The following is an 11,243-nucleotide window of genomic DNA, read 5'->3' on the forward strand; positions in this document are numbered from 1 at the left end:
GGGTCTGAAAGGAAGTCCAGGCACCTTTCAAAGAATCATGCGCAGTCTATTGAGACCACTGAAGGCCAGAGTATTCTGTTACATTGATGACATTATCACCACGTCACCAAATGCAGAAAAACACTTACGTGACATCGAAGAGGTCCTGGGAATGATCCAACGATCAGGGATGAAACTGAAACCAAGCAAAGCGAAGTTCGGTCAGGACAAAATTACTTTCTTGGGATTCGTCGTTTCCGCAGAAGGAATACACCCCGATCCGTCAAAGACTTCGGCGATCACGGAATATCCGACACCCAAGACGGTCAGGGATGTAAGAGCATTCCTAGGCCTTGCTTCATTTTACAGAAGGTTCATTAAGGATTTCTCAAAAATCACCACATCCTTAACCGAACTCACCAAGAAGGATTCTGAATTCCATTGGGACGAGGAACAAAAAGAGTCATTCGAGAAATTGAAGCTAGCTCTCGTGTCAAGTCCAGTCTTGGCAGCACCGAAGTTGGGACACCCGTTCATCATCGAGACGGATGCCTCAGGGAAAGGTGTTGGAGCCGTTCTCATGCAATCTCAAGATCGAGAGGCCATCGAGCCTCGAGTGATCGCATATGCCTCGCGAGTATACAACAAGCATGAAAAACGGTACCCAGCCATCGAACTTGAAGCGCTTGGACTTATCTTTGCGGTGACAAAGTTCCGTCCATACATCGACGGAGCGGAAACAACAATTATAACAGACCATTCGCCGCTCAAGGCACTGTTATACCGGACGGACCTGCAAGGACGTTTGGCGAAATACCAGATCATCTTGCAGGAATACAATGTGACCATAGTATACCGACCAGGAAAAGCCAATGTCATCGCAGACGCGCTGTCAAGACATCATCCACTAGTTAACGCGGTCATCCCCACATGGATTGACATGAAAGTTGTCAAAGCCGAACAACAAACGGCCCCGGACTTTGCAGCAATCCATGAGAAACTGGATCACTTTGCACTCCATGATGGAATTGTCTACAAAGTTACGACAGGAACACCAGTCGTATATCTGCCGAAAGACACAAAATATGGAAAGGAACTGATCGAGAAAATTCATGGAGATTTGGACGAAGGAGCACACATGGGCAGAGATAAGACATATCACAAGGTCAAGGAGATAGCGACATGGCCAGGAGTGGAGCTTGCTGTAAGAAACGTTGTTGCAGCATGCCCAACATGCCAGAAAACCAAGGATCCGGCTGTTGCTCGCACCAGGGCACGACTACACGAGTTCGAAAGTGTCTCACAACCATTCGAACGAGTCCACTGCGACTTCGTGGGACCCTGGCCAACAACGGAACGCTCTTACAAATATGTCTTGGTCATGTGCTGCGCATTCTCGAAATTCATTGTCGCCGAGCCCCTAGAAGACCAAACAGCAATGACAACAGTCCAAACACTCAGCGACAGATTATTTGCGAGATTTGGAATCCCCAAGATCGTCGTCACCGATCAAGGAACTAACTTTATGTCTAAAGTGGTAGCCCACTTTCTTCTTTCAAAAAACGTCACTCACCAAATCTCCACGGCATACCACCATTCATCAAAATGGACAGGTTGAGCGAGCGAATCAAGTCATCGAAATCGCACTCCGACCCTATAAAGACGAGGGATGTTGGGACATCTACTTGCAGAAGGTCGTTCACGCCTACAATACGTCTGTTCACGCGACAACGGGGATTGCGCCATTTCGGGTGGTGCACACGTTTAGTCCGGGAACCCCGATGAAAAATAGCCTTTTAAAAACCGGTGAAGTTTCAGTCAACGAATATATGGATAACATCAGAAGAACGCTGGGAAGGCAACAAGCGTATTGCAGAGCAAGGATTGAAGAAAGAACGAAGGAGAGAAACGACCGTTACAACAATAAGGACAACATAAAGGACGTTCAATTTGAAGTTGGAGACAAGATTCTGCTCAGAAAAGGACCAAGGGACAAGCTTAGTTCACCTTTTCTAGGTCCATTTGAAGTTGTCAAGGTCGAAGACCCCAACATCGCCATCAAAGGGTTTGGAAGAGCCACCAGAAGTGGAGAGAGAAGAGAGGCATGGGTGCACAAGGACCGTTGCAAGAAATTCATTGAGGGAAAATAAGCACAAGAAGAGTCACCGTCAACAGCCGCCCAGTTATAAGCTTCTCAAAATACTGTTAAAATGCTATTAAAATACTCTATTTCGTTGTAGAAACATATAACCTACTCTTTTCTTTTAAAAATTTGCGTAAATAAATAATCAATAAACAAGAGCTCTAGTAAAATCCCCGTCCAGAAAGGTCAGAAAGAACGTGAAAAACGAGAGAAAGTGTAATGAGTTGTAATAGAAAGGGAAACGAGAAAGAAATGCGAAGAGCAGCGAAAAGAAGAGCGAAAGGGGGAAGGCCTAGTCGGAAAAGAAAATTATTAAAGGAAGGAACTAGACATGCATCACTAATTGAGTTTTCTTGAAGATGGCGTGCAACAACGTAACGATTGTCAAGGCTATGGTCATCTCGGAAGAAGGAGGAAGAGTCATGCTCTTCACCCCGAAATTCGAAGAAAACCTAGTCATCCACAACCAATCAAAGAAAAGGCAACCAGGAGAGCTCTTTGAAATCACTGTCTATTCCGAAGACTACCATCCAAGGAAAGGGGAATTAGATGAAACAACTTGTTCTGGATGGAAAGTTAAATTGGATGGAGAAAAATTAGGAATTCAATCGATCTACCTTCCCAGCCAAAATCAAAAAGGAGGGGAACTGCTACTGAAGGTCCTCTTTCACAATCAGTTTCCGTGGTTCGGGGAGACGGGCCACTACTACAACGGATTCTTTCCGTTCGCGAAAGTCAAGCATACAAACTCAGCAGTGGAGGCATGGCTCAAGACCTTCTCGAAGGAGAAAAAACTGAGCATGGAGCTCCAAATGGGAAGGGACGGAGCCATTGCCATCGGAATGGCACGACGGTTCACGACGGAAGAAAAGGAGGGGAATGCAGCCTTTGTAACAAGATATCAATCAGCAGAGGAGGCAGGACTCCAGCCACTACTCCGGTCCCCACACCCATACGTCTGGCTTCCGGAGGGACAGAGACCACTCAGAGGGTTCGCAAGAATCACCATGCAGCAAGGAAGAAACCCTCAGGAGGAGGATTCGGAGAACGAAGAATGGGAAATCGTGGCGAGAGACGATTTGGAATAATAGTCGAATTTTTTTTTTCTCGTCTCCTCTATCATAATTTAGAATAATACCATATATACCAGAGAATTTATCCCTTCAAATAAACGTCATCTGAAAATAGAAAGTGGTCGAGAAGGTTGGCAGTTCGTAAGAGAATCATTCACTTTGTTTCGCTGGTTACCAGAAGAAAAGAGTTTCGCCAAAAGAATATTCAAATCCTTTCATCTAGAGAAAAACTCCTGAAAAAGCGAATATTTAAATTAGCTAAGAATGATTATTAACAACGGGACTTCATTCTTTTGTGTAGCCGTAACAATAAAAAGCAACCCGTCAACAAATTGAAACACCCGTGAGATGAGAAATAGAGAGACAACAGGAGAACGAGAGAGTACAGAGAAATCGAGAAAATGGGTAAAAAATAAGAAAGGTTAGAAAGTGGAGAGATAACAGAGAACATGAGTAGAAGAATGAGAAGAGATAAAAGAGATATCAGAAGAACGAGAAGAAATGAGAGAAAAATCCTAGTAGAATCGAGAGATTTCGGGGAAATCAGATAAAAAGATAATTGGATTAAGCTACACGCCTCAAATACCCGGCGAAAGAGAAAATAAGATCAAAGAGAGAGATCTAGCTTAATCGAACATGGAAAACTTAAGAAAATAAGATCAGTGCAGTAAAAGAAGTAACAATTAAAGTGAGAGGTTCAGAAGGGAAAGCAGAGAAGGGAAAATTAAATTTCAAGGAATCCGCGGGCCTCAGTTAACAAATCGAGCCTTAACCTTCTTCCAGAAAGTAGCCTTCTCGTGGAGCATAGCCTTGCCACTCTCGATTTCGGCGTCGAAATCGACACATCCAACTGAGCGCCTACCAGACATCAGATAGACGACGACGGCCGCAAGGCAGAGAACGAGCAGGCTCAGCAACGCGACGAGCAAGATGGGGACTGCAAGAAGAGATGAGAGGTGAAAAAATTGGTTAAGAATTTCAGCTTACCGAGAATACTGGAGTCCGGAGTACTTGGGAGGACGGTGGAAGCAACAGCCGCGGTCGCGGTCTCACAGGCGGCTCCGGTCCACCCTTTTCGGCAAAAGCATTTGGCAAATCCTCCGACGAGACGACAAGTACCACGCATTGAGCAGTCTGAGGGACAGAGCCCGAGAGCGACACGTTGCATGACGGGAGTCTGGAAAAAGGCTAAATTGTTAACGGAAAATGGAAAATCGTGAGAGAAATCACGAGAAAAACGAGGAAATGCTGGAAAATGGCTAAGTTGTTGATTAAAAATGGAATTGGTGAAGGAAAACGACGGGAAAAAAAAACGAGAAAACGTCGAAAAATAGCAGGAAAAATCGAAAATTATAGCCAAAAACAAATAAACAACTTTTGAAAACGCCAGTCCAGTAGAGCGCACTTGCGGGCCACCTCGGGAAATCATTTGCGCGGAAATTTAAAAATGGATTTTTTGATTGCCGCGAACAATGAATTTCCGAAAAAAGAAAATTGCCAAAGAAAGTCGGAAGAAACTAAAAATATAGAATTTTCCAGATCCACTCTAAGATCAAGGGTGCAGTTTCCGGCAGGCAGAGGACCGTTCAGAATCCGCAGCCCAGCAAGAAGACGCTCCCCAAGACGAAGCCCACCAAGGAACACCGGTCCGAGACGAGGGAATTGGAGACGTGGAGGAAATACAAGGATGGAAAACAATGGGAAAAGAGGAGGACAATGGATTAAGAAGAAGGAAGGCCAAGGTACAGCAAAGAAGCAACAGCAGAAGAGGAAGCAACAGAACAACGCGCAACGTCAGCAGCAACGGTTCCAGTATGCTACTCCGATGTACCAACAACCGCAGGTAGTACAGATCACGGCCCCTCACTTCCCACCGCAATTTCCATCCCAAATCCCATCCCAAATTCCACCCCAATTGATTCCACAACCAACCATCCATTATGTCTCACCACAACCCGCCCCACAATTCATTCTCCCACCCCAATACCCACAATACCCATTCAGAATGTAGCAAGGATGATAATTTTTCTTTTCAAAATAATAATTTAGGTAATTTTAGGTTAGCGTCTATTGTATTTAACATCACTTTCTTTTCATTCTTTTTATGTAAATGTTTTTTTATATATACAATATTTAATTGATAATATGTAGGTCTCCTCCTTTTGGTGACCGGGACGGCCACATTTCTCAACCGGGGGGGATGTGAACGGGGAGAACCAGACTCTAGTCTGGCTTCCCCTCTTTCGCAATCCTCTCCTCTTAGCGGCCCACCACCAAGAGGAGAGACGGAGGAGACAGGCTCCGCCCCTACTCTAAGGAGCAGGGACGGCGCCCTCTCGTTTCTTTAGTCTCGAGATAGCCTTAGCTCTGGGATGTCACCTGTCCAGGGATGAGGCCCCAAACTACAGTAACCCCGTAGTTCAGGGTCTCACTAAGGTTACTCCACTCGATATTTACTCAACTATAATAAACCTATATATATTCAATAACCAACTGTCTTCTATTTATCTTGTGTCCTACCGTAACCCCAAGTCCGAGGGATCGGATAAAGGTTGAGCTAGAACGAAGGGCATCGGGAGCGTCCCCTTCACAATTCCATCTGAATATGCAAATAAAAAACTCTTACTTTTACAGGTACCATGAAACATACTAATCAATTTCCACCAATCAAGATATTTTGTGAAGCAGTAATCGAAATATCATAGAATTAAAGTCTACTTCTATTTTATCTGTTTCGAAATTATAATTTCTTCTCATCTTTTTGGTTCACAAATTGCTGAAGATGTTTTTTTAATTCCACCCACTACCCTCCGTTTCTATCAAGATTAACAGGAAGTCGAACTCAAAACGTGAAGTTCGGGATAACAAAAGGCGTCCTTTTCAGATATGAACTCCATTTTCAAGATGCAAGAAATATTTTGAATGTGATATGAAAAAATGAAACTAATACTATTAATAAGTCTTGTTACTTGCCATTTAGGAGAATCTAAAAACGGAAATATTTGAATCGATATGAAGGAGGGAAGGTGGTTTGTGTGACAAGAAAAACGATTTATTTGTATTTGTTTATTGTAAAATTGCCATGCGATTTATGCTACACCATAATTTGGGAAATCACTAAGAGAATGACACGAAAACGAGAGAGGGGAATATTAAAATGATAGGTGAGAGTGAATGTATCAAGTGACTGAAGAAATGGAAAAAAGTGATAGCGAGAATAATTTGTTCTCAGGGTTCAATTGTGGTCATCACTCGTGTGAAACTGAAATAGTTTAAAACATGAATTATCAATAAATAGTGAGTACCGTACTAAATAAGTACAAACCCTTTTTGATCCCCTTTTTGAAAAGTTTCACTATTTCATCATCTTCATTTCATTAGTATGAAAACAAAATTCTGCTCTCCTACTCGCCCCGATTTCCTAACATTTTGAATGGGGATTTTCCTTATTTTCCAGAAAGCACTTCCGTTTTGACAATTTTTCTTCCACAGTCATCAGAAATGATTTCAAATATGTAACTGGATTTCGAGTAACTTTCATGTCTCCATCTCATTTTAAACATATTTTCACATCTCTCATGTTAAAATTTCAGTTTCGTTGACATCTCTAATTTTCCGCTCATCAATTTTTCAGTTTTCGCGCCTTATGAAAATCTCAATTTTCTAACTTTCTAGTGGTTATCTATGATCAAATGTTGTTGTACCTCAACTTCTCTGCATTTCACAAAAACAATCAGTTCAATGATTATTTTTTAAACAATGTGCGCGATTTAACAAATTTCTGCATTAATAGAAGGCGTATTTTTTGTTGAGCTTTTGATAGCCAGGTTACTAGAAGTTTTTATAAAAATGACACTCGTTTTCACATTACTTTATCTGTCATTCTCAACAATAATAAGTTTCTGCTTGATCAGAGTTTTTAAAAAATGTACTTTTGCAAACCTTCAATTCAAATGGATCCAAGACACCCAAAGTTTTATATTTTCAGCAATCACATGATATGATTGCTGAAAATTTTCCGAGTAGTCTTTTGTCTTATTATTGAAACATCAACATAATTTTTTCTGAGATAGCGTACTTTTTCGATTCTGCACAGAGACGACCTTTTTCAATAGGAGAACGTGTTTAGATGGATGAGGGTTCCGACAAACAGTAGATAACAAAACAGGTAAGGGAAAGGGCATATGTGAGTCAAAAACTAGCAGCTGAAAACATTACTGATGTTTAGATGTGACAACAGTGAAACAGAAAAAATACCGGTATTTGCTTTGGGTATCAAAGACGGGAAACGGAAAAATCTTACTAGTCAGTCAGCTGCCTTCCTTCTGAAATTAAGAAAATGATGTTCAATTGTTTGTATAAAAATGGAAAGAGTTGATAATTGGAAAGGTAAAAAAAGTTGAAAAAGTAGGAGTTTGTGAAACGAAACTAAGGTTGTTCGATTTTCGGACGCTGAAACATACACGAAACAGAGATTTTCAACAACTGTCTATTCTATTCTTTAGAGGTATTCCGCCCAGAAATTGCAGAGATACGTTTATTTTTTGAAATAGGACACAAAGTAATTGAAACCTGCGAGACATTTGTAGTTTTTTTGGTATAGAATGTTCTTACTGATTACTGGAAACATACAAAACAGAACAATAGAACAATCGAATAGATTAATTTGATCTGTGCAAAACAAAAAATGACTTCGAAACAGAAATTAAACACAAAATAAATCAAACACACTGAAGAAGCTATTCATTATCAAATTAAAACAGTTTGTGAAAACTATAACTTTTTTTTTTCGAAGTTAGTTGAATGATACATTTATCATGCCAATGGTAAATCCCGCCAAATCATCGTTTCTAGTTTTTTATAACACTTCCACGTAAACAGTTTAAGGAACTTACTTGTTAACTACAAGATAACCAGTAACGCACTATAGCACATTGTCGATACAGTCACTTTTATTTTGCTTGTGAAGTTTGATGTTTTTGGCTATTTTCAATTAAATTGGTCCGGAAATAGACGAACCAAAATGAAGTTTGAGAGTTTCGAAGTTATTCAAGAAGACGCAGTTCAATAAACAACAGCAAAAACCATTTTTATTTATCTTTTTTATAAAGCAGTGCTTATAACTACGCTCTTTTATCAAAGTAGGAACCTATAAAATTCATACTTTTCTGAAGATAAAGAAAGTTGGAAGAAAGAGATAACCCCTGATGTTATTATTAAGGGATCTTGAGAAGGATGAAGTTTCACATACTTTCAGAAACAGACAATTTTACGCTTAAATTGTATTTTACTGCGTTCTGATCAATGGAGTATTTCTCAAAATCCATTCTAACAATATAACCCTATTCTCCAAAAAATAATTTCTTCTCAACAATAATCAGCTTCTAGTGGAGCGGAGTTTTTTCAAAAACTACATTTGCAAATCTTCAATTCACATTTCTTTAAAATATTACAGTAAATTTTCCAGTAGTCTTTTGTATTTATATTGAAACATCAACATCAAGTTTTTTGAGATATCGAACTTTTTCGATTCTGCACAGAGACGGCTTCTATCGATCGGAGACCGGTATTTGTTTTGGATATCAAAGAACGGCAAACGGAAAAATCTTAAAGTTTCAGTAGTATGCTGTCTTCATTCTGACAATAAGAAAATGCCCAGCTGTTTGGAAAAAAAATAGTAAGAATTGCTGATTGAAAAAATAAACGAACTCAGCAAAGATGATGAACCGAATCAAAAATTGATGGTGGGAAGTTGAGACATACAAGAAACAGTGATTTTCAACTGAAAGTCTATTGTTTGGAGGTATCAGCCGCGATAAAATGGTCAAAATAGTACACAAAGTAATTGAAACCTGGGGAGCATTTGTAAATAGTTTTCGATACAGAATGTTCTTACTGATTACTGGAAACATACAGTACAGGAGCGTTAGAAGAAAAAAATAGCAGAATAGATTAATTTGATCTGCGCAAAACAAAACATGACTTCGAAACAGAAATGAGACACAAAATAAAACAAACACACTGAACAAGCTAGTTAGTGTTACCTTAAAACACGCTGTTTGTGAAAACTATGGCATTTTTTTAACGAACTTAGCTGAATAAGACATTTATTCATTCCGTCAAATCATCGTTTCTATTTAACACTTCCAGGATTATGACGGATGTTCACTTGACAACTACATTGACGAAACAGTTACTTTTACTTTGCTAGTGAAGTTTGATGCCTTGAGTTTTTTCAATTGAAATACTGGATGAAAGAACATTCCGGAAGTAGGCAAAACAAAATGAAGTAGTAGATACGAATTATCAACAACTGCAAAATCCATGTTTCATTTATCTTTTTTATGAAGCAGTGTTTGTAACTACGCTATTTTTTCGAGGTATAAAATTCATACCTTGAAAAAGACAGAGGCAGTTTGAGGAATGCGAAAAATTACCTGCTATTAAAGGATAACAAGAAGGATGCAACTTCACATGCTTCAGAAACAGAAAACTTGATTCTAAAATTCTGTTTCACTGCGTTCTGATGAATACAATTTTTCTAAAAATGCGTTAAAGAGAAGTTCCCTACTCTAAAATAATTTATGCTTATCCAAGTGCATTTTTTGATATATTTTTTTGTATTTTTGTTTTAAAAGTTTTCAATTCCAAAACCCATGTTTCACATTTGTTTCTTAAGTCTACAATAGATTTTTATAAATGTTGATGTGGGAAAATGCACAATTTCTTATTTCATTGGTGCATACTAAAGGAATAATTTGGGATGAAAATTGGTTATTTAATGAACGAAATCGCTGATTTCCATGTAAAAGTTATTTAGTGAGATTATCCTTGTGAGAAAGAAATATGTTACTGTAGCCGTGAAACGTTGGTCTTGAAAACAGGAACCGATTATGTATACTCCCATTGAGCAATACATCACACAATGAAGAAACAGAAAATTTGACTCAAATTTCTTGCATTTGGAACTAAGCTAGAAGTAACGGTATGGAATTGTAGCATTTGGGAAACAGTGTTTCTTTATTGTGAAAAAATATTACATTCCAAAAAAAATTGTAAAAATTAGTCTTACTATTCAATGATTTGGATAGAAAGTCCGGCAAGAGACTCAAACTAAGGCTATATAATATTTTGGAATGAGAAATTGTATTTTACTTATTTTTACTGTAACAAAAATGTATTTCTTTGAATAGGAACTGTTTGAAACTGCAAATGATTGTAATTATAGAAACGTTTGAACTAGATGAGCTTTTTTCGGAGCATACTAATGTGAAATATTGGAAAAGAATACGAAAAGAACATAACAGGAATGAGATATCTTAATCGGAACGGATCTTTACTATTAACAAACACCAGATTCTGTATGTTTGTCTGTGGTTCGCCGATCCTACCGCCCTTCCTACTGAACCGATTTTCTTCAAATTTGGACCAAAAGATCAGAAACTTTCACCACTCAATGCCCGTCTTTTTCTTTTTTCAAAATTCTTAAAATGACGTCTTCTGAGACAGAAACACTGATAAAGCATTGGGGAATTGACAGCGGAAAAAGGGGGGGGAGACGGTCGCCTTTTCTTTCCTCGCCCGGCCGCCGTTTCTCCTCGCCACATGGATCAAGTGGGTGCGTCGCAGCGTCCGATCTGGCAAGTTAAGCAACGTTGACTACAGTTAGTTGGTTCGAACCCATGTCAGAACGTGAAAGATTTTTTGATTTCATCGGATTCAGAAAAAATAGAGGATTCCAAACGTGTCGTCTGTTTCCGGATTGGTCCACGTCATAAAAAGTTACAGGCCGTTTTCTAAAAAGTGACGACGTGACAGATTTTTTGATTTCATCGGATTCCGAAAAAATAGAGGATTCCAAACGTGTCGTCCGTTTTCGGATTGATCCACGTCATAAAAAGTTACAGGCCGTTTTCTAAAAAGTGACGACGTGACAGATTTTTTGATTTCATCGGATTCCGAAAAAATAGAGGATTCCAAACGTGTCGTCCGTTTTCGCATTGATCCACGTCATAAAAAGTTACAGGCCGTTTTCTAAAAAGTGACGA

The 11,243-nt window shown here is 39.3% G+C and overlaps 3 protein-coding genes across 3 annotated transcripts; 2 read left to right on the forward strand and 1 right to left on the reverse strand.

Moving 5' to 3' along the window:
* Positions 1-2,481: 2,481 nt before the first annotated feature.
* Positions 2,482-3,210, forward strand: GCK72_012393 (uncharacterized protein; the record flags this gene model as incomplete). The annotated part of the gene is made up of 1 exon (XM_003101754.2): positions 2,482-3,210. One exon carries the CDS (start codon positions 2,482-2,484, stop codon positions 3,208-3,210), a length of 729 nt encoding a protein of 242 aa, XP_003101802.2.
* Positions 3,211-3,944: 734 nt separating this feature from the next.
* Positions 3,945-5,134, reverse strand: GCK72_012394 (uncharacterized protein; the record flags this gene model as incomplete). The annotated part of the gene is made up of 3 exons (XM_053729077.1): positions 3,945-4,132; positions 4,183-4,372; positions 5,063-5,134. 3 exons carry the CDS (start codon positions 5,132-5,134, stop codon positions 3,945-3,947), a joined length of 450 nt encoding a protein of 149 aa, XP_053583849.1.
* Positions 4,883-5,206, forward strand: GCK72_012395 (uncharacterized protein; the record flags this gene model as incomplete). Its single annotated transcript, XM_003101778.2, has 1 exon — positions 4,883-5,206. The coding sequence occupies one exon, from the start codon at positions 4,883-4,885 to the stop codon at positions 5,204-5,206; it is 324 nt and encodes a 107-aa protein (XP_003101826.2).
* Positions 5,207-11,243: the final 6,037 nt, after the last annotated feature.

Source organism: Caenorhabditis remanei, chromosome IV (genome assembly GCF_010183535.1).
Source record: "Caenorhabditis remanei strain PX506 chromosome IV, whole genome shotgun sequence".
Taxonomy (NCBI): domain Eukaryota; kingdom Metazoa; phylum Nematoda; class Chromadorea; order Rhabditida; family Rhabditidae; genus Caenorhabditis; species Caenorhabditis remanei.